The sequence below is a fragment of the Microtus oregoni genome, unplaced genomic scaffold, assembly GCF_018167655.1.
Source record: "Microtus oregoni isolate MIOR12 unplaced genomic scaffold, Mior012 000004F_ref0000308, whole genome shotgun sequence".
Lineage (NCBI taxonomy): Eukaryota > Metazoa > Chordata > Mammalia > Rodentia > Cricetidae > Microtus > Microtus oregoni.
The window spans coordinates 66,310,877-66,334,409 of NW_024543063.1; the positions used below are offsets into that span (position 1 = coordinate 66,310,877).

At 43.1% G+C, this 23,533-nt stretch overlaps 1 protein-coding gene across 1 annotated transcript in view; it reads right to left on the reverse strand.

Annotated features, from left to right (window-relative positions):
• Positions 1-5,852: 5,852 nt before the first annotated feature.
• The window catches only part of LOC121446973 (carboxylesterase 1D-like), a 37,011-nt gene continuing 19,330 nt past the window's right edge, over positions 5,853-23,533 (reverse strand). The window contains 8 exon segments of the mRNA XM_041649915.1: positions 5,853-6,036; positions 8,389-8,461; positions 8,790-8,921; positions 14,310-14,457; positions 15,585-15,665; positions 16,481-16,621; positions 19,546-19,584; positions 22,731-22,838. Of these exon segments, the coding sequence (XP_041505849.1) occupies positions 5,853-6,036; positions 8,389-8,461; positions 8,790-8,921; positions 14,310-14,457; positions 15,585-15,665; positions 16,481-16,621; positions 19,546-19,584; positions 22,731-22,838 (906 nt within the window).

The following is a 23,533-nucleotide window of genomic DNA, read 5'->3' on the forward strand; positions in this document are numbered from 1 at the left end:
CAAGCATTTATCTGAGGCAATCTGAAATTGCAATATTTACATAACCATCAATATAGAACCAGGTGGAAACAAATTTTACAAGGTGATTTCTTTCTTTCTTCTTCTTCTTCTTCTTCTTCTTCTTCTTCTTCTTCTTCTTCTTCTTCTTTTGGTTAAGAGAAGAATTTCTACTGTGGTTCAGATATTCATAGTCAAGTAGATTGTTGTGACAGAATCTCCTACTGTGTGAATATCAAGATAGCAACTGTGTCTCAATAATAGTTTGATAGGAGTCACAGAATGTGAAGGATTGGACAAGAGTCGAAGTGCGTGATTTTTTTTTTTGGAATGGGGGTTGGACATTTATGGGACAATACCACTTTGTAGCTCACACTCACTGTTTCCTGAACTCTGTCTACCTGGAAAAGTTACTGACCTCCTGTTTAGAGAGAGTCACCACAGTCTGAACATAGTCTACACATGGCAGCCATCTGATCGTCTTGTCCTTCAGTGGCTGGTGGTGTTCAAAGATGGTGGTATTCCCATGGTTGCCATGCACATATCCCTGTACATGTAAATCCTGCTGAGAGGATTTATACTTCTGTCCTTGTGGACTTGGATTGTCCCAGGGTGGCTTTGGACAACTCCACTACCTGGGGATGCAGTCTTTCCTTCTTCTTGTCAAGTAGTCATCTTGTCCACTCAACTATTTAAGGGAAAACCTTGATGGCCCAGTTGACATGGCCACGGAGAGGTCAACGTGGCCAATAGCTCTGGCAATGTTGGTCTTGTGGGTATTGGCAGGTTCATAAGGTCCGATCAGGTGGTGTCTCTCCTTTCACAGAGGGGTCAACGTGGGCAATAGCTCTGGCAATGTTGGTCTTGTGGGTATTGGCAGGTTCATAAGGTCTGATCAGGTGGTGTCTCTCCTTTCACAACCCTTATTCTACTCGGATGCTGAGTCACAGCCATTCAGTTAAAAGAGTTGATTGGAATGTTCATCACTTACCCTTTTGTACCCACCACACGGTGAAAGATAAACCACTAACTGTTCATCTCAATGACTATCAATGGCAGCAGTATAAATGAAGTTGCTCTAGAATTTTCCTGCCTCCTGAAAGTTTTCCCTTGTTTCCAGGTCATACACCCTGACCTACCATGGACTCTCCAGAAGGAGAGGAGTCACCTCTTCAACCATTTTCTCACCTGCTCTCTTGGCCTGGCCCCCCTTAGAATTCAAACTGAAAATATGGGAAATATACACATCACATATATTCAGTGTTTTCCCCATATATAAGAATAAAACCGCCACACTGCTTTCCAGAGTGGTTGCACAAGATTGCATTCCCACCAGCAATGGATGAGGGTACCCCTTCCTCCACAACCTCTCCAGCAAAGGCTATCATTGGTGTTTTTGATTTTAGCCATTCTGACAGGTGTAAGATGATATCTCAAAGTTGTTTTGATTTGTATTTCCGTGATCACTAAGGAGGTTGAGCATGACCTTAAGTGTCTTTTGGCCATTTGTACTTCTTCTGTTGAGAATTCTCTGTTCAGTTCAGTGCCCCATTTTTTAATTGGCTTAATTAGCATTTTAAAGTCTAGTTTCTGCCCTAACCTACAGCCATACTGATGAATATCTTGCATATCACCATAGAACCTTCATCTGGCGATGGATGGAGATAGAGACAGAGACCCACACTGGAGCACTGGAATGAGCTCCCAAGGTCCCAATGAGGAGCAGAAGGAGGGAGAACATGAGCAAGGAAGTCAGGACCATGAGGGGTGCACCCACCCACTGAGACAGTGGGGTTGATCTATTTGGTTGATCACCAAGGCCAGCTGGACTGGGACTGAAAAAGCATGGGATAAACCCGGACTCTCTGAACATGGTAGACAATGAGGGCTGATGAGAAGCCAAGGACAATGTCACTGGGTTTTGATCCTACTTCATGGGAGCCTAGCCAGTTTGGATGCTCACGTTCCTAGACCTGGATGGAAGAGGGAGGACCTTGGACTTTCCACAGGGCAGGGAACCCTGATTGCTCTTCGGACTGGAGAGGGAGGGGGAGAGGAGTGGGGGGAGAGGGAAAGGATGGGGAGGAGGGGGTGGGAAATGGGAGGCTGGGAGGAGGCAGAAATTTTTTTCAATAAATAAATAAACAAATAAAAAGAATAAAAGTATGTGTTTTCCAAAAAATGGAATCAAAGAAGTGAATATAAAGCAGACGCAGAAAGACAAGTTTTAAAGGCTGAAGCGTTAATACTCATCTTGAGCGTTGAAGGCCCATCTTCAAAGTCACACTGTAACTCAATATCTGTTGTACCGTAACTGCAACATCACAAGAAGTTTTACAAACTTGAGATAAAATAGCGCATGTGATGCCTCACACCTTTGGTGCTTTTCTGTCTTCCTAGCTTTCCCACCTCCAGAGGGTCTTTCCCTACCGGCACTCCCACCAGCTGACTGACTTCTGGTAATCCGCACAGGGTCTGTACTGACTCCTCACCAGTGCCGAGTGGGTTCTCTGGTCATTGTCTTGTCTCAGCCTTAGAACCCTGGGTGGGTCGGTCTTAGAGACTAAGCCTTTTAAGTGACCCAGTTTCTCAGCAGCAGCAAAGGCTCTCTGATGACTTGGTCCACTACTGTGTCCTGTCCACATGCTGGGTTACAAAACTTTATGTTTTTCCTCGGCCTTCATGTGGTTCCTTCATGGAAATGGGACAGTGCTGCGTTTTGCATCCGAATGCCAGAGACATATTTTATTGCGGTCTTGTTTCATATCCCCAGACATATGCTGAACACCTAGACATCTGTGGAAAAGGCTGTGCTGGGTGCAAGCTCCTCCTTGGAACTGTGGTTCCCAACAATTTTGCATTCTTATTTAGAGCACACACTGCCTTTAGCACTTAGAAAACTCTTTAGTCATTTTCTTTGTATTTATTAAAATATCTCCATGGAGGGAAGAGCTTAGACATGTTCACATCTGCTGTGAAAAACCTGTCCCCTGAGCACAAGAGCCCTAACTCTCTTGATCAGACTGTCTAAGAAGTCTGCAAAAGACTCTTATTATACCCTTTAAGAGAACATTTTCTTATAGAAGCAGTGGCTGGGGAAGGTCATTAGACCCTCACCTACGATTCCAGCCACTATCTCTGTCCTCATACAGTCTCTCTGTAATTCTGGCAGTTGGCACCAGGTCCTTCGAGGTGCTAGATTATACATGGGGTGAACAGTTAAGCAAAGGGATTACATATATGCAGCGATGGGGAAGTCTTCATCCATGATTTGGGAGGGCATTTTGGTAACACAGCTGCTTTCTAAGTAACCTTGTTAGTAACCCCTCACCTCTACTCCTGTAAATGAGCCAGATACACTCACTGGTCAGTCAACGTGGACTCCATAAAATCATTTCTCTTTTCTTTCATTCCTCCCGTTTGTGGGGTGTGTAGATGCTTGTTCATGTCTCACACAGAAAATTGAACACAACATTCCATGTGTCCTTCATGATCGTCTCCTTTAGTGTTCGGGCTAATGATTTCTCCAGTCATCTCCTGTAGAGACATCTCTTTTCTTGTTTCTTCTCTTTCACCTTTCCTTCTCCGAGGCACACGGTTTAATCATGAGCCAAATACAATATGTTAGTTAGTTTCTTTTCTTTTTTTTTAAATTACTGCCTGGCCCGTTATCTCTAGCCTTTTATTGACTAACTCTCACATCTTGATTTAACCCATTTCTTTTTTTTATTTTTTAAATTTATTTATTTATTAAGGATTTCTGCCTCATCCCCGCAACCGCTTCCCATTTCCCTCCCCCTCCCCCAATCAAGTCCCCCTCCCTCATCTGCTCGAAGAGCAATCAGGGTTCCCTGACCTGTGGGAAGCCCAAGGACTGCCCACCTCTATCCAGGTCTCGTAAGGTGAGCATCCAAACTGCCTAGGCTCCCACAAAGCCAGTACGTGCAGTAGGATCAACAACCCACTGCAATTGTTCTTGAATTCTCAGTATTCCTCATTGTCCGCTATGTTCAGCTAGTCCGGATTTATCCCATGCTTTTTCAGACCTAGGCCAGCTGGCCTTGGTGAGTTCCCAATAGAACAAAAGTATATGCTCAACTATGTTCATGGCAGCATTGTTTATAATAGCCAGAACCTGGAAACAACCTAGAAGCCCTTCAAAGGAAGAATGGATGAAGAAAGTATGGAATATATACATATTAGAGTATTAATCAGCAGTAAAAAACAAGGACTTCTTGAATTTTGCATACAAATGGATGGAAATAGAAAACACTATCCTGAGTGAGGTAAGCCAGACCCAAAAAGAGGAACATGGGATGTACTCATTCATATTTGGTTTCTAGCCATAAATAAAGGACATTGAGCTTATAATTCATGTTCCTAGAGAAGCTAAATAAGAAGGTGAATCCAAAGACAAACACATAGGCATCCTCATGAATATTGACCTTCATCAGGCGATGAAAGGAGACAGAGACAGAGACCCACATGGGAGCACCGGACAGAAATCTCAAGGTCCAAATCAGGAGCAGAAGGAGACGGAGCACGAGCAAGGAACTCAGGACCACAGGGGTGCACCCACACACTAAGACAATGGGGATGTTAGTTAGTTTCTATTGGTGCGATAAAGGCCATGAATGAAAATAATTCGAGGAGGAAAAGGTTTGTTTGGCTTACGTATCCTGAGTCACAGTTCATTTGGGAAGTGAAGGCAAGAACTCCTGGTAGGAACCCTAAAGCAGGAACTGAAGCGGAAGCCATAGATGAGTGCCGCTTCCTATCTTGTTCCCCATGGGGTGCTCAGCTTGCTTTCTTATACAACCCAAGATGATCAGCCCAGGGGTAGCCCCACCCATAGTGGGCTGGTCCCTCCTACATCCGTCATTAATTAAGAAAATATCCTATACAGATATGAAAGCAAGGAAAGAGATATCTTGATTGAGGTAGCCATTATGGGGTTAGCAAGAAACCTGGCTCCAGAAAAATTCCCAGGAATCCACAAGGATGACCACAGCTAAGACCCTAAGCAATAGAGGAGAGGGTGCCTGAACTGCCCTTGCCCTGTAGTCAGACTGATGATTATCTTAAATATCACCATAGAACCTTTGTCCAGCAACAGATGGAAACAGAGGCAGTGACCCACATCAGAGCACCAGACTGAGCTTCTAGTTGAAGAGTAGAAGGAATGAGAATATGAGCAAAGAGGACAAGACCATGAAGGGTTCATTCACTGAAACAGTTTACTTGAGCTAATTGAAGCTCACCAACTCCAGCCAGACTGGGAAGGAACAAGCATAGGACCAAACTAGTCCCTCTGAATGTTGTATGGCTGACAGTTGTATGGCTGAGGCAGACTGAGGGGCCACTGGCAATGGCACTGGGATTTATCTCTAATGCATGTACTGACTTTTTGGAATCCTCTTCTCTTTGGATGTATACCTTGCTCAGCATAGATGTAGTAGGGAGGGCCTTGGACTCTCCACAAAGCAAAGTGCCTTACCCTCTCTTAGGATTAGAGGGGGTGGGGTGGGAGGGTGTGTTGAGGGAATGGGAGGAGGGGATGGAGTGGGAATATGGATTGGTATTTTTTTAAAAAAATATCTAATAATAATAAAAAAGAAAATATGCTATAAACTGCCTATAGGCAATCTCAACCAGGTTGAACACTGACCCAATTTTGATTTTCAAAACGTTTTATTTTTACAAGATGAAGCAGCAAGGATCCTCTTTAATGCATTTGTACAACATAACATACAGTTGTATAACCTCAAAGATAAGAAGCCTTGTTTCTCTTCAGAATCATCCGTGGTATACCCCTTTCTTGGCTCCAGGTTCTCAAACATGGCTGGAACTCCTGATCAGAGCTCAGCATACTCTCTGTGTGTTGCCCTCTCTGCTGCCTCCTTGGCCCTGAGTTCAGTCCAAAAAATCATTTCCACGTCTTTCAGTCTGTGGGCTGCCTGGATCGAGGTGCCAAGCTTCATGTAGCCTTCCTTCTGGTCATATTTTGGCCAATGGGGCAGCCCTCTTCCATTAGGGTTCCTGTGAACAGAATTTGAAAAAAAGAAATTCAACAAAGCAACTGAGCTGTCCCCATGATGCCCCAAGATTGGCAAAGATGCCTTGGTTTATATCTGCCGAGGAGCCTCCTTCCACACCCTTCTCCACCTCAGGGGACAGCTGCGCATGTTTAGAAATTTCCTCCTCTAATTTAGAACTTCACTCTCCTCTGAGACCTCAGGTATTGAAGGCTGATGCTCAGCTAGTGGTTCTGTAAGGCTAATGGAGGAATTAAAAAGGAGGTTCCTACTTGGAAGAGGCAGGTCCCTGACAGCCTGCTTCACACCATGTTGAGCTTCCATCCCTCCATCTCACTGCCAAGAAATGAGGTCTGGTTCCCACTTAATATCCCTTCTCCACCACATTCCTCTTAGTCACAGGCTCAAAGGGAAAATCTCAAAGAGCCCCAATAGAATCTTCATCTGCTAAGTTGACAAACCTCAGGTATTTTGCTTCAGCAATTGAAAGATGACAACACAAAATTATTACTTATGAGTATTACTAAGAAGTGGAGCTTTGTGTGCTTAACTCAATGACGTGGCTCAGAAGAATTTTTTTCACTGATTTGTGGAGGAGTTTGGAAATGTTGGAGTGGGCTGTAGAGAATGCAGACTGTAGTGAGTGAGGCATATGGGGAGTTCCAGCAGGCTCTACTAGGAGCAAGAGAAGTGAAGCTCATGATGGCTTAGATGAGAAGGAAGCCTCTAAGGGGGTCTGGATTAGAGTGCATTCATTCTCCAGTCGGGCAACGAATTTGCCTATATTTGTCTGGTCTGATATTTTATGGGGTCCCGAGTTTAATGATGATAAAGCATTTATTGGTCATGGAAATTCAAGGGTAGCATAGCATACAGGTAGTATAGAGGTTTTTTGTTTTGTTTTGTCTCATTTTAAATCATATTTACAATGAGATTCAGAAGCAAAAACTACAGCATGAGGATTAGAAAAACTCAATCTTGCCAAAAACTAAAATTAAAACCATGAAAAACAGCCCACTCAGCACCACGACAAAGGATATGAGTTAGCTTGAATACAAGGAGGGTGTGAATGGTAGAGAGTACTTCATTAGGAGAAGCCATCGTTCACGCCCCAGATCAATACGAAAGCTGCCTAGAGGTTTACATCTCAGGAGTTCGTACGAGCATGAAGTTCAGAGACTTGAAATAACTGAAAAGCTTCTGGTTCCACCCTAGTCCTTACTCTTCAGCCATCTTTGCCTGTGTCTTTCTCTTTGTCATTCATACTTGAGCTCTTTCTTGGTTTCTAGAGCACAACCATCATAGGCAGAAGGCTGTAAAGGTATAAGCTTGTTCCAAGGATGTTGCTTTGAGAAAGTGTTGCTAGATGCCCCTGCCCACAGGGTGCCCTGAAGAATAAATTCTCTGGTATTTGTGTCCTTATCCAGACACTCAGAGGCTATAGCAGCTGATGGCTCATAGAGCCGGGTGACATCTGAAGCCAGAGGTAAATCTTGGTGCTGTCTGCGCGGGTGTGGTTTTGCAGGCTTGAAGAATGCAAGGGCAATGGGGTCAATGCTTCTACAAAGATTGCAAAGGAAAGAGCTACAGGTCAGTGTGTGTGTGTGTGTGTGTGCGTGTGTGTGTGTGTGTGTGTAAGGTTTGAACCCCTGCTGAGGACGATAAAAGCATGAGGCTTCGCGCTGTGAGAGTGATGCTGATGTTGCCATGGAGACTATTAGTTAGAAGTGCCAGAACCCGGACCTCTTCCCTAGGATCTGTTTAAGACGTGAGCACAACCCCCACGTGGGAGGCCCTTGGGGCTGAAGGAAGCCAGACTTTGGGGAAAGGAATTCCTAGGCTTTTCAGAACCCAAACCAACCAACAGATTTCTGGTTGCTTGACTTGGAGCCTTAGGGAGTAAGCCTATTGTGCTTGATCAACAGGTGAAAGTGCCCCTGGGGCATGGTGGGAACTCAAGAAGGGAAAAGTAGTTGGAGGAAGTTGACCCTGAGGGACAGGCCCCATGAGACTTACATTTTTCCTCTCTTTCCTGCCAGACTGCCAGCGAGATGGAGAAAGGAAGGGATTTAGCTATCACCTTATCCCACCATGTTCCAGACTGACAACCAACCAGAACAAGTAGGTCAAATGACCAACAATTGAACCCTCTGAATCTATGAGTCAACATGAATGCCACCCCCATTACGCTGAACCATCTCAGAAGTCCCCTCCCAGCTACAAACCTGATTACTCTGTCTTTGTTAAGAGAGTCACAGGGACTGGAGGTTGACCACACAAACACTAGAAAACACTCCTCCCAACCAATATAGCAACATCACACCCAGACCCGTCCCGTCTTTGCCACCAGCCTCACCCATTGCGAGCAAAGTTGGCCCAGAATTTCATCACCGTCTTGCTGAGATTGATCTCCTCTTCTGAGGCGCCGTCTGTGGGGAAGAAAGAATAAGCTTCAGCTGCTCACGAGTGGCTTCTGAGTTTAGGAGCTCCACCACAGGAGTGACGGTGATCGTCATTAACTTGGGAACGTATGAGAAATTCAAAGTCTTGACCCTTACCAAGTTAAAAATCTATCCTTTAAGAATAAGATGGTTAATAATCTACATTTCAAGTTAGTAATCTCTTTCCATACGCTGGCTTCCTTTGTCATCCATGCTCATATGGCTGATCCAAACACAACTCTGCGCAAGGCTATTAAGCCAGGGCCCAAATCCGGGCCTCTGATTGCCAAGGCCACAGGCAGCAAAGAGACATTACCTTTTAAAAACGGAGATCCAAATACTGAGAAGAGTTCATCACCATGGTCTCCTATCACTGCCTTGGGTCTCATGTTTGATACAAAGCTTGGGCGATACTCAAACTCATACATGTAGGTGGGAGCCCCAGCATCTGCGGAGACATGGATTCAGATAGAGATCACTCTGCCCACTATACACTACTGTGTGGAGCTAAGGCTTCAAACTGCATGGAGGTCCCTGTAAGGGGAGAAACAGTTCAGGGAAGGGCTTGCTTAGGGCTGCACAACTAGCCGGCTTGGAATAAAGGCAGTAAAAACCACGGATACACATAGAAACGAACAAGGATCTCTTCTATTTCAAGTTTGTGTTTCACACCCCGCTTCCTCCTTTCTCAGAGAGTAGTAAGTTCTTAAGATGGCGAGGTGGCACCAAAGAGAGGTGAGTTAAGGGAGAAAGAACTTGCCTCCAGCCCACCCTCCTCTCCTCTGCTTCCTTTCTCACACCAGCATGTCCTGTCCATGTGTAAAGATGCCAGTTCTTTTGCTGACAGAACCATGTGGCTGCCAACTATTGCTTCTTATGGTCCACCCCGTTCCATTCTCCCAACCTTGGAAATGCCGCCCTTTGCAGCATTCACAAGGAGGAGGGGAGACAGTCCTACAGCAGAGGCGAAAGTGCCAGGTCCCATAGCAGGAAAGTGGGGAGATTTTGGAGCCTTGACTCTATGTAAATAGTGAGAAATTTGAAAAAAAATATGAAAAAAGGAAAAATGCTTAGCTGTAAGAAAGTGTCTTCTATATCACAGCATAATCCTTTGCATCTCCACACATTTGTGATCATTGTATGTACATGTCACACACTGCTATCATTGTTCACAGATTAAGTTACAGATTCACAAGTTAAAATGTTATTTATATTGTTGTGTGTATGTGTGTTGGTTGTATGTGGGTGTACATGTGCCATCTCGTATGTGAAGGACAGTGGATGATTCTGATTTGAATTAATGGGAGCCATAGAATTCAAACTCATTTGTGCAACAAATGTTTTGCCCACTGAGTCCCTGCAAAGGCTTAAAGTGATTTACAGCATAGGGTGTACAATAACCTGTCTCATTTCCTCTCACAGAGTTCATCCCTGCAACCACAGAGGCCGTTCACCTGAGCAGTGGAAATCACAGAGGGAAAAGCACGTGACTTTGGTCTATGCTCCAATCCTGTGAGCAACACAAGGAAACAAATGGGATGTCAGCAAACCTAAGGGTTTCTCATGCCAAGGAAAATCACGAGCAATGCATACAGACAATCCACGGGCTGGGAAAATGTTTGTAAGCTGTACCTGTGATAAGTGTCTATTTAAATGTATACGTAAGGGCTGGCAAAATGGTTCAGCAGTTCAGGCTAGTTGCTGTCAAGCCCCATGACCTGTATTCAACCCCTAGAGGCCATTGTGATAGGGGAACACCCATTCCCACAATTGTCCTCTGACCTCCACAGGCATGCTATGGCATGTGTGCACCTATACAAGCACATGTAGAAAAAAAAGTGAAGAATGCATATAAGGAGCTCAAACACTGTCTAGTGATAAACAGACAAACAGATAAATACAAAATAATCAATAAAACGAGAAAGGGGAAGAAGGCCCAGCAGACATTTCTTAAAAGAAGACTTACAGGCTCAGATTGAAGAAGGCGCAGGGAACACGTGACACTGTCACCTAGACCAGCTCAGGGGTGAGTCAGTGGAACAGCCTAGGCCCTATGAGGTTGAGAGAGCCTGGACCAGTGCTGAGCTACATGGGAACCCAACGCTGCCAGACTCAAAGCTCTTGTCAGCACACAGAGGACACAGATTGGTTACACAGACCTATGAAGCCTACCAGGTTTCTGTCCTACCTGAGAAAGCTGATATAAAAAAACATTCCTATTAGTGGGATGAATCACTCTCTTCCCCCAGTGAGGGAGAAATTGGACCAGTCTTCAGGTTATTTGTGCATGGTGTGTGTGCATGTATGTGTGTGTGTGCGCACGCATGTGTGCACACAAGCCCAGGTCTGTGGTGTTTGCTTGTTTTTTACCTGACTTTTTTGAGTTGGGTTTGATTAGTTTTATTTCACTTTTTATACTTGTCATTTTTTACGCTCATTGTTAAGCACTATGTTAGGCCTTCTGTCTCACCAGAATAGATCTTCTTGCCTGTCCCTCCGTTTATAGCCACAAACCCTTCCATCCTTCACTTCTGTCTTCAGTGCAGTCTCCCCCCACCTCCCATATTTCTATCTCATATACCCCCGCCTGACTCATGTTTCCCTCCCTTTCCCGTTCAGCATTCCTCCTTTTATTCAATAGTTAACAATGATATCCTTTACATAATTTGCAAGCCACACCTTTCCTCAACCAGTCCCAGCCCATGGCCTCTGAATCTAAGTGGGAATAAAAGTGCTAGGTATTGGAGTCTCCAATAGCTCGGCTGATGTGTGATATTGGAGATGACAATTCAATGTCCCAAGTTAAAGCTCGTGGGAAGCTTCATGGATAATCCAGATCACAAGGAAGACAGAGTATCAGGGATTGAAGACAAGCTAGAGGAACCGAAACACTCAGTTAAGATCAATAATAAATTTTCAAAAATTCCACGAACAGACCTGGGGCATGGATGGATGGAGATCCTGAGAGTTTGGGGGCTTCAAGAAAAGAGAAGATCTATGAATTATGAACACATAAGGAAAAGATTTCCATGCACAGAGTACAGAAAATATTTTCAATAAAAACATAGAAGGAAATATCCGAAATCTAGAGAAAGAGATGCCTTGTCCATGAACAGGAGTCCTAGAGGACACCAAATTGAGGGAATGCTAAAGGAGCCCTTCATACCCTATTCTAGTTAAAACACTAAAAAACAAATAAAGGGGAGTGGAAGATGCCAGAGAGAAGCCAGGTAACACATAAAGGAAGGCCAGGGGCGTCTTATAGCTGATTACTTAACAGAATCTCTTCAATTCAAAAGGGCTTGGAAAGGTGTTTGTCCAGTTCTGAAAGACCAGAGTTGCAAATTCAACTATCATCTCTTAAAGGTGAACCAGAACCCTTCTACTACGAAAGCAGGCTAAAGGAGCAAACAAGCACTGAACTACTTCTGCAAAGGGCCCTTGAAGGAGTACTACAGACCGAAGAGAAAGATGAACACATAGAAGAGACCCCTGGGAAAAATGATAGCAGCACAGTCAGCAGATGCAGAACAAAGCAGGATCACAGATCCAGCGGTGAGCAGCGATGCGCACGGTGACGGTAGCACTCTTGCTCCTCGTTATCAAAGCCAAAAGGTGACAGTAGCAGGTGCTTTAAGAAAGCAAGATCCCCACGGTGGGGGGAGAAGAGGAGGGGAGAGGAAGGGAGGGGAGCAGAGAAAAATGTATAGCTCAATAAAATCACTTTTAAAAAGCAAGATCCACCTTTTTGCTGCCTCCAGGGAAACCCACCTCCTGTCAAGACAGACAGCACTTCAGGGTAAAAGCGTGGGGAGAAAAACATTTTAAGCAACTGGAACCAGGCAAGCAAAAGGCGTAGCTATTCTGCTATCAGACAAAATAGACTTCAAACCGAAGTGAACCAAAGAGAGAAAAAACAACTCATACTGATGAGGGACAGTCTACCAGGAGGACATTTCTGTTCTAAGCATTTGTGTCCAAAACAAGTGTACCCAGCTCCTAAAACAAATTCTATTAGATCTAAGCTAATAGGCAACTTTAATACCCCACTCCCACTGATGGACAGGTCATCTGGAAAAAGGAATATAAGACAGAGACACATTAGAGTCAAATGAAATCAGAAATAGATCAACAAGACACCCAGAGGCATTCTACCCAAACACTTCAGAAAAAACATTCTTGGGAGTTTATGGAATTTTCACTAAATAGCATATAGATATGGATGCAAATCAAGTACCCATAAATGTAAGAAAGTTGAAGTAACTTACTATATATCTCCTAACAGTGGACTAAATCTAGGAATCACAAGCAAGAAAATCTACAGAGAATGCACAAACCTGCAGAAGTTAAACCACGCACTAATTAATGGTGTTGAAGAACGCCAGGAAAAAATAAAAAATTCCGAGAACTGAATAGATGAGGCCACAATATACCAGTGCCTGCTGGATAAAATGGAGACAGTCCTAAGAGAAAAGGCCTTTAGCTCTCAGTGCCTACATTAGACAATCAGAGCGGGACTGTGTGATAGCTCAGCAGGTAGAAGCGCTTGCTGCACACACCTGATGACCTGCGTTCAGTGTCTAGACCCCATGTAAGGTGGAAGGAAAGAACTCTTTGTCCTGTGGCCTACATAAGCACATCATGGGACCTGTGTACCTACACACACGCTACTAAGTCCTGCCTCTTTCCATTTTGGTCCTTAGCATGTTCTGCTATTGTCAACCTCCCAAGATTTCCCAATGACCCCTCTTCCCATAGTGGCGTTCTAGTTCCACTTGCCACCATACCTTCAGCAAGAGAGCATCTGCAACAGAAACTGCTGGTGCCTTTAAATGGTTATTCTCAACTGTCACCTCGGTTAAACTGAGATATACCTTGATTTGTCAGGGACATCTTTAGGTTTATTTGTGAAGTCATTTATAGAAACAGTTATATCATGAGGGCTCTGATCTACTAAATGATTTAATCAATTGTCCAATTCAAAATTCTAACACAGCCCTGGGAGGTGGCAGAATTATGGAAGGTGGAGCCTGTTTTTGAAAGGCGTTTCCAGGTGACAAGGACCTGGTGGCTATTATATACCTTAGACAATTTCTGTTGCTACTCTACATGGTTTTATTGCTTCCTTGTCCCTATGATGTCACAAGCTCCTTTATACTCTCCTGATATCACAGACTGAAACCTCAGAGACTCTAAGCCAAAGCAGACCTTTGTTTCTTAGGTGGTGTGTGTCAGGCTCTCGGTTACAGCACTGAGCAAAGTTACTCTGAAAGATACTTAACTGTAGCCCTTGTTCTAGGGCAGGCTAACCTGGCAGCCACATGCAGCACCATTAACTATTGCTCCCCTTTCCCATCCTGGTTGTTAGACACAGCTCTGTTCATGCTCGCAGTAGATAAAGGTGCCACAAGGCTAACAATATCTTAGAGAAGTGTTCAGTTGATGTGATGTGTCTCCTGGTGGGTTAATGCACAGCTCCCTTGACTCTCGGAAAAGAAAGCCCTAAGACGTTCCTTGTTCCCTAAAGTTCTGCAGTTGTAGCTAAGACAGACACATGCTAGGCAGCTCTCCAGATTAGCGTCCATCTTTTCTCTGCATCACTTTCTTAACTCCCAATGGTGTTTTCTGGGATTCTTTTCTAAATTAAACTGCATGTGCACCCTTTTCTCATAGATCTTTACTAGTAGAAAAAGCAACACAACCTTGCAGGTCATATGGTATCAACTTTGAGTCTTGGTCTCAACAGATTTCATTGCTATCTATATCAAGAGGTGGGCAGGCCAGAGACCTAGCAGGTGAACTTATATCCACCCTCCATCCAACACCTGCAACTCACCTCTGTGGCCACGAGACACCATCACTGATGGGATGTTGAATATCACATCTGCAAATATGTCTAGGAACATGTTTTTCTTTTTGGCAGGGTCTTCTGTCCATTCTAAATACTTATCAGCAGCCACTTGAATCAGATTCTCAGGAATTTTCTGAAATGAATCAGAAAGTGACCATCCAACCAGGTGAGAATTAGGACTTCTGCAGTCAGTTAAGAAGGCTTCTCTGATTCTAAACTACTTTAATGCTCACCGAACCCTCCTCCTGTTGCTCACAGGAGACTGGAATAAACAAACTATCTAGATTCGCTTTCTCATTAAAAATGTTGTTGATTAACTTTTTAAAATTATTTTAATTAATTATTCTGTGGGTTCAGGTATCCAAGTCATATATTATTACTGTCCCACTGGCTTTGGTGGAAGAGACCCATGTGCATTAAGAGACCTCATAGATTAAAAACTGTTCTCCAGTGAACGTTATCTTCAGCTGTCCCTGTAGAAAAAAGCGACTTCTTTTTCTTGCTCCTGATCCTCCAGAGAAAAGTAATTTCTTAGTGTTTTCCCCTGTTCTCTGGGTAAAAAACATTTATATCCTCACAATGAAGTTCAGAATTAACATGTCTTAAAAAATGAAATGAAAAACAATATGGGTCATATGATTTGCTAGTTAGTAATTTTTCTTTAAATTTACAGAGTCTACACTATCTATTAACCTATAAACAACAGCATCCCAAGAGTCATAACAAACAAAGAACAAAAATTCTCTTTTTTGGTGTTTTAAAACACAGGTTTTCTCTAAACAACAGTTCTGGTTGTCCTAGAAGTTGCTTTGAGACAAGGCTTGAATCGAACTTACAGAGATCTACCTGCCTCTGCCTCCTGAGTGCTGGAACTAAGGGTGCCACATCCAGCCATAAACCCCTCCAAATTTTTTTAACTGACTTGGTGTCAACCTATCTTATTTGTATCCTAAGAACTCCATGAGGAAGTCTTGTGCCTCCAGGCCTGAGCTGCACTGGTCTTTGTTTCTGATGATCTCCATGGTCTTGGTGTTGCTGGCTTTAAATAAACCTTTTCCTCTAAAACTTATTCTGAACTCGATGGGATTTTGATGGGAATGTCACAAGTATGGGTTCAGCATACTGGGATGGTAAAGTGGAAAAATCAAAACCATAGGAGCTTAAACTTGGGTTTTCCACCATCAACTTAGTCTGCTATTAGAGAAGGTCACCAACCTTCTTTCTTTCTCAACTATTTCCCATGATCCCCTACAGCCTTACAAGTATTGGGTAGAACTGCCACAAGAGGGATTTGGCCGTCTTCTGGTCCAGTTTGTTTTCAGAGAGTTGATGCCCCATAAGCTGTTAAACAGATGATTAAGCATTAATAATCATGGAGAAGTAACAAAAGCAAAAAGAAAAGCCAACGAAACAAACCTAAATGGAATAAGGTAGAATATGGGGGACTCGGCAGACATGGGAGTTTAAGGGATTGAGGAATAAATTTAACAAAACCCACGGGCACATGTGAATGAATACAAGCAACACAGAGAGGACACTTGAAGGTGTTGATCACATCAAGATCACATGTTCCTTTAGGCAGTGAGGGAACATCAGACTGTGGTCATATAGAAATCAAGGGCTCAGGGATGCTGGGCATAGGCCACACACTCCCAGAGTCGGGTGGCAGGGGAAAGAACACTTAGCATTATGTCTGTGTGTCTGAATTCCTGTGATGCTCTGTGAAGTCCGCATGAAAGCTGAAGAACTCTGGGATGTGCTTACCACATCCAAGTTTGTACTCAGAGCATTGGTCTGGCTTTAGTGTGTCTTCAAGTACTGAAAGGCATATCCCAGGCTGATACCAGGGCCCTAAAATGTCTGCTTGAGAGAGCTCCACACTGCCAATAGAAAGTTTGGTGGTGGGCATACAAGAGCCTGAGCCCCTCTTGAGTAGTTTCTTTAGAAACCCTGCAATCACTGATGGCTCCTCTGCCCCACGTAATGTAAATTGGCACTCTAAAGGGCCTCACCAGGGACTCTCAGTGCAAATTTACTTGGAAAATTTTAGGTTTCTTTGAAATATAGTTAATCTGGGTGCATAATCCTTGATCAGAGCAGGGAGGAAGATGCTCGATCCCCTATGGAGTGCATGTAAGCAGTCTATACATTCTCACCATTGGAAGGATCCAGCCAAACTCTTGCTTGTTGATGCCCACCATGTAGGGGACAGTGTTGAAGCTCTTCTCAGCCAGGACCTCTTCTGGAGTCTTTGGCAGGAACACTCCATCGACCACAGTAGGGAGGAAGGGATAGGACTAGAGAAGACAGAAAGGTAGCCTCTGTTGTCTTCCTGCCCTGTTACATCCAATGCCCTCTCTGGCTTTCTAATGGCTTGGCCAGCACAAGGACTCCTGTGTCTATGGCCACAGAAACCCAGTGCCTTAACAGGACTAAGTCTAGGACTCTCTAAGGGGTTGGCACTGGCCAGATGATGGTGGTAGGGAGATAAGGAGGCCAATTTTCATCCCAAGCAGAATACATACTGCACAAAAATGTGTGTCAAAGGTCAGGCTAGATATTGAATCTAAAATACCCATTTATATGCTAACTTGGGTTAAGTATTATAGATAAGTTTATAACGTTGCTGAAAGCAATGAACTAGCAAATGTTGAGTCATTTCTCCAAGGGGAGTTTGAGAGTTAGTTCTTGGGAGCCTCTGGTCACAATCTTTTTTATAATTCATCTTTTATGAGTCAGTTTCTATTTAGTGATACCTTATGTACTCTCCTGTCTTATAATGATTAGGTAAAAATTGAATTCAATTATGAAAAAGCACTGTTTGGGGAAAAGGTTTAAAGTGTGTCTGATCCTAGTTCAGGTGAGTATGCATTTGCTTTCTGTCTCACAGTCCTGCTTTCTACTACGCCCTTCTTTTCCTTTCCCATCCTCCCCAATCTGAACCACACCCAAGACCGCTCTCCAGAAGGACGCCCCTTCTCCCCCATCTCCTGAAAGGGATGCAAGTCTCTGTTTTCTCTTTTGGATGCACGGTGATGTTGCCTCATTGATACTGAATTCAAGACCAAAAACCTCACAAACTAAAGCTGAAGGGAGCTCATCTACCACATGTGTTTTCTCTGGAATGTGTCTCATGTCCACACGTGCTTGGGGACATGGGACAGCTCTTCATCAGTATGCTGGAAGAGCAGCTTAATCAGAGAAATTAATATAAACAGTAAATAACCATCAAGATGTCACATTGCAAACATCATGAAGAGGTCACTTCTGAATATGGGAGAGCAGTCAAGATCAAGTATTGCCTCGATTTGACTTAAATGGGGACCTGGGCATGATGTGACTTGAGCTTCTTGTTGCCCAGAACACGTGGTAAAAAAGACCCAGCTGTGTCAAAAGGGTTGAATTGGGATTGCAAGTACATTTTAGTAAGTGACTTCACAAGCAGATAATCTATGACTAATGAAGGTAGACTGCATGTATAAAACCTAAACCAATCCAAACCTCAGTACTATGGGATACAAAGTCAGTGTTTAGAAGTCATTAGCTCTTTTCTCAAGATGTCTAAACTGAGACCTCATTCACTATTCAAAGAAAATAATCACAAGTATGGAGCCATAATCAAATAGGCAGACAAAATAGAATCTGCCCTGGGCTTAATTGCTGCTGCCTTAGAAAAGCCGGGCGGTGCAGAAGGCTCCGTGGAGAACTGCTCATCTGAAGGAAGATACACTGGGATACACGGAGCTTGTCATTTTCCATCTGGAGCAGGATTGGAACAAGAACACTCTATATATAAGTAAAGAAAAGGCAGCATTTCCACAGGGGGAAGGGTTCTGAGCTAAGTCATGATGGTCACAGAGGCCTGGGCTTGGAGCCTGCTCTGGGGCAGGGTTAGAGGTCAGAGGGCAGAGAACTTTTTCTCTCTAATATATGGCCCATCTCTGATATTCAAAAATGTCTTTGTTGTGGGTGCTGCGGGGCTTCTTTTCGTCCCGCACGGCTAGCTTTACACCAGAAATAACAACATCCAAACTGTATTCATTTAAACACTGCTTGGCCCACTAGCTCTAGCCCTTACTGGCTAATTCTGATATCCTGATCGACCCATCTCTAATAAACTGTGTAGCACCAGTCTTACCGGGAAAGATTCAGCATGTCTGACCTGGCTGCTTGGTTTATCGTGTCTGGCCGGGAGAGGGGAGCATGGCCTCTGAGCTCACTTCCTCTTCCTCCCAGCATTCTGTTCTCTTTACTCCTCCCACTTATGTTTTAACCTATGAGGCCAAGCAGTTTCTTTATTACTTAACCAATGACCTTCCTCCATCATGTCTTCAAGTACTAGTTCCATGAAGGAAAGGTGTTTGTCTTTACTCAGCATCTGTAATTCAAAACACCAAGATCTTTATCTCTTTTGAGTCTCTAAGCAAAGTCAAGTTTTTATCAGAAGGAAGATGATATATTCTAATATGTGTTCACAGGAATAGGTCTGGTAACCTCATGAGGAATCAGAGTGAATAGAGGCCCTCAACATCCTCCCCTCCAAGCATTCTGGCTTCGTGCAACAGGTTTTGCAGCGGCTCTTCCCCTGTCTGCAACACTGTCTCCAATTTCCTACCATCTGGCTTTCTTCCTAATCAAGACATTTTGTGTTGTCTGGATATATCAAACTAATAGCTAACTCTGTTGCCATCTCCAAAGTTATCCTCTAACTCTTTGTCTGACTACAATCTGACACACCCCATATTTTATTTGACCTTCCGTTGTTCTCTCCCAGATCCTGGAATGGAAGAATCCAAAAAAAAAAAAAAAAAGGCACAGCGCAGCATCTCTGCCACTGCTATGCCCCAGCTGTTAAATCATCTCTTTCCAAAATGGTAAAATTTGGAAGGGTGGCTAAGTCTCATTTGATGCTTACAGGGTTTTCAGGAAATCCAGAAGAAAGCCCAGAACAAGACTGTAGAGATCACACAGCTAATGTCACTAAATGCCAACCCCTGCTGAGAGGTAGGAGCGAGGGAGAGAGGGAACACACTGCTGGAGTTTCCTTGATACTAGAAGGAGACTGCACTGGAAGTCAGACCTCTGGTCTTCCTCCCTCCCCTCTCAGGGTACACAAGGAATGACTATAATATCACAACGGAGATTTTGCATTCACAGTTAATTGGAGCCAAACACTGTTAAGACTCAACATTTGGTATTGTAGGGAAGAAAAGTTCCTTACCTCTTTTGGGTTTTCAAGTAAGTCCAGTTTTAAAAGTTTCTATAAAGATAAAGGTAGAAGATGTGTTAAAAGCCTTCCTTGTACAAAAGTTGGTCATTTGGACTGTGCCTCCAAGGTACCAGGATTCTCTCACCCGCAGATCTTCCCTGCCTGTGCTATCTGGGAATGAGCATAGTGTGGAACATGGTGAGGGACATCAGAAGCGAGTGGGAAAAGCCATTGGACCCCAAATCAGGACTGGTGGAGCCCTGGAGAGGATGTCTTCTGCCAGTGCCTATGTTTCTCTTCTCCCTCTTCCCCTACTTGTTCCTTCTGGTAACATTGCCTCAAGTTCCCTCAAGAAAACAGTGGAATGATGGGAAAGTCACGGTAGGGAGTGGGTGATCTCAAGAGAGCTGGGGTTAGATGTGAGATGGATGAGAAAAACTGGTTGTTTCTCTCTCCCTCATTTCCCAATTCCAGAGTTCAGATATTTGTGTGTAAGACCATGTGCCTGAATGTAGAGAGCCATTCAAGAATAGTTATAGGGTGGTGTCCATCCAAGAGAGTCCTACACATCCATTGCGACATTTGGGAAAGAGATGGTTTCTAAGTAAATAAAATATAAGGTTAGAGTTTTATTATCTTTCCCTTCACTAAGAGACATAATTATCTGGATAGAAGATAATAAAGAACGGAGCTGAGACATAGAGACAGGCAGATTCTCAATGATGTCTTTGTAAACTCTGGAACCAGCCATATCTTGAATTCTCTATTCAGAACAGCTCAGTTACCTGAAGATACCGTTACAACCGTTCTTCTTTTCTAATCTAGAATCCTTGCACCAGAAAATCCTGATGCCCACAAGCTCGATGGCGTTCCTCCAGCCCACTCTTTTCTCTGCCGTGGTCACCAAGATTGTTGTGGTCATAATGCCGAGGCAGAGAAGCATAGGAAATAGTTTAACAACCTGTGACTTTGCTTGGTTTGGGCTATGGATGCATGCCTCTTCTAACTACATGCCCATGGCAACCTAGGGCTCTCACTTCCAGGTACTTTGTGCATACACTCCTCATCTAACAAAATAACTTCCATTGATTGGCAGCCTAGGACCCCCACCTTCATTAAACTGGCTGCAGACATATACCACTCAAAACAATAGAATGCATCTTTTCTATCCCTAACCACTATAAAATCTGCCCCCTTGTGGACAACTTCTATTCAAGCATATATCTCGGTATAGAAAGTAGAGATTGATTGGGCCTGAACTAGTTTTTGGTGCATATGCAATAAGATGAACTGTGCCCTTTGAGTTAACTTTTAGTAGAAACTTTCTGTGTGTCATCTTATGCTCAAACATTCTGGGCATGAATATAATAAAAATCACATGCTTCGTGGGATGGGATTTGCACTGTAACAAATGGCATACATAGTCTAAGCCTACCAATCAAAACAGAGAAGCACCCACACTATGTCTCTTAGCAACTGACCTCTTTCTTTTGGTTCTCATGAAAGGCAGTCCCAAACATCCTGTGGAACCCTTAAGTACACTCACTGATGGGGTTCATTGTCACTCTTGACAATGTATTTCTTTCTGATCTACATTACTATTTCACCTTTGAAAAATTCCCTTTCTTGCTACTATGAAATCTGTGAGGGGCCGCATTTCAATTCTTTGAATAAGAGTCTAATAACTTGGACATACAGATCTCAACAACTGGTAAGACTACTACACTGTAGTATCCCCTCCATAGAGAAGTATCTGGGAAGACTGCTACACTGTATGACATGCCTCTATCAGTGAAGGGAACGCTGTGTATGTGTTTGAGCATGTGTGCATATATGATGGAGCAATGGATAATCACAGGAGCCCTTCCTTAAAATCTCAGATCATCTTGAGGTGCCTTGAATTTTAGGCCCCCTGGGTTTTCCTAAGTCAACATCTATTTCTGAATAGTTTGGTTCTCTTGTATCACACAGATAATGTTTGAAATATTTTCTTTCTTCTAGTATTAGAATATAGCTATCTAAATTTTTTGAACATCTTTTCCTCTTTTTATGAACTTCATGACCAAAGTAACCAAGGCCATATTTATTCAAATCATGCAGAAACAGGGAAAGACCTGCCAGGGTTTGCCCAAGAGTACCTGGAAGGTCCATTGTCCAGACAGAGAGGCCAAGAGCTCAGGTGATTCCTGTGCTTATTTATATTAGCATTCCCCAACCGGAGTTGTAGTTCTTATGACCTTGCATGCTCTTTTTCTCTAGATGTTTGTTCTGCTGTTTCATTATGATGGAATATTCCCATGACTGATCATAAGTCCTCAAGTGTCACTTCTCCAAGAACTATTCCATATAATTATATTCAATTATTATCTCTCTTTACTGTCACTTTTATCTCACTTAGTACATATCTTTGAATTTCTATGAATAGTTCTGTGTAAGATGGAACAATGTCCCATTTTTGTCTGCATTATTTCCACATACATTGGATGAATGGATGGATGATGGCTTGGCAGGTGATAGGTAGTTTAATTGGTGGATGTGTAGGCTAGTTGATACAAGTAGAACTGGAAAATATTGGGAAAAATATAGATAGAAGTTGGCTGAATGGTTCATAGATTATAAAACACTGAAAAGTCAATTAATGAAAAATTATAAATATATTACTAACTTTTGATTAAAGAATACTAACATATAGGTTGAGCTAAAGGATGAATTGATTGAAAATCGATGAATAAATGGGGAGATAGATGACTATCTTAATATCCTATTGAGGCAGAATAACAAATTCTAGAAAATTGGGCTAGAAAATTATAAATTAGTTTCTGTATCAAATAATATTGTGATATGACATACTTCCAAAAAACATGCTTAATACTCTAAGCCCCATGAATTCAGGAGGGTGTTTACATGCAGATCCTAAGATACACCCAAAAGCAAAAATGTTCAAAAAGTGAGCTTCCTGATGCTTGGAGGGCTGTCATACAAATTTTTATCATGCTATCATTGGAATACCTTTAGCATATGAGTTATTTAATAATAAGAAAGGGAAACTGAAACTCACAACTAGGATCTGAGAACAACAGATTTGAAAGGCAAGGAACTGTCCCATGCAGTTTGTCTATGACAGGGGACAGCTGAGCAGATGAAGATTGGAGTCAAGCATATAGAGTGATGGCCACTGGACTGTAGAATGGATATACTTACCATTTTTGTGAGGTCTCCATGAGTTCTTCCTCTGTCTTCTGGCGCAAACAATGGACCATAACAGCTGATGTGGTCGTTTTACATCCAGAAAGATTAGCAACAAGCTGCCAAAGATCACAGCCAACAGCAGAGGTCAAAGGCAATGACTATACCCTTCACTAATGCATATAATGGATTCTGTCTCATATTCATTTCTATCTATGTCTCCCTCTTTGTATCTATCTATCTATATCTATCTATCTATCTATCTATCTATCTATAACATCATGCAGTTCTGGATGGTCTTGAGTTTGCTAAATAGATTAGGTTTGTCTAAAAGTGACAGTAATTCTCCTGCCTCTGCTCCTCAAAGTAATGGTATTATATGCATGAGTCACCATGCTCATGTTCCACAAACAAATTCTAAAGACAAGTTTTAAAAAATGTACTTGTGGTCATTTGAATAAAAATGTGCCCTACAGGACCATAGAGAGTGGCACTATTAGGAGGCATGGCCTTGTTGGAGTTATGTGTGGCCGTTTTTGTGGAAATGTGGTTTTTGAGGTCAAGCTATGCCCACTGTGGGACACACAGTCAAGATATAGAACTCTCAGCTACCTTTCCAACACCATGTCTGCCTGAATGCCATCATGCTTCTGGCCATGATGATAATGGACTAAACCTCTGAACTCTAAGCCATCCCCAATGAAATGTTTCCTTTATAAGAGTTGTCACGAGCATGGTGTCTTTTCACAACAATAGAAACTCTACCAAGGTAGTACTCCAGTAAGTCTGGTTGGCGATCCTACAGAGTGTTGCC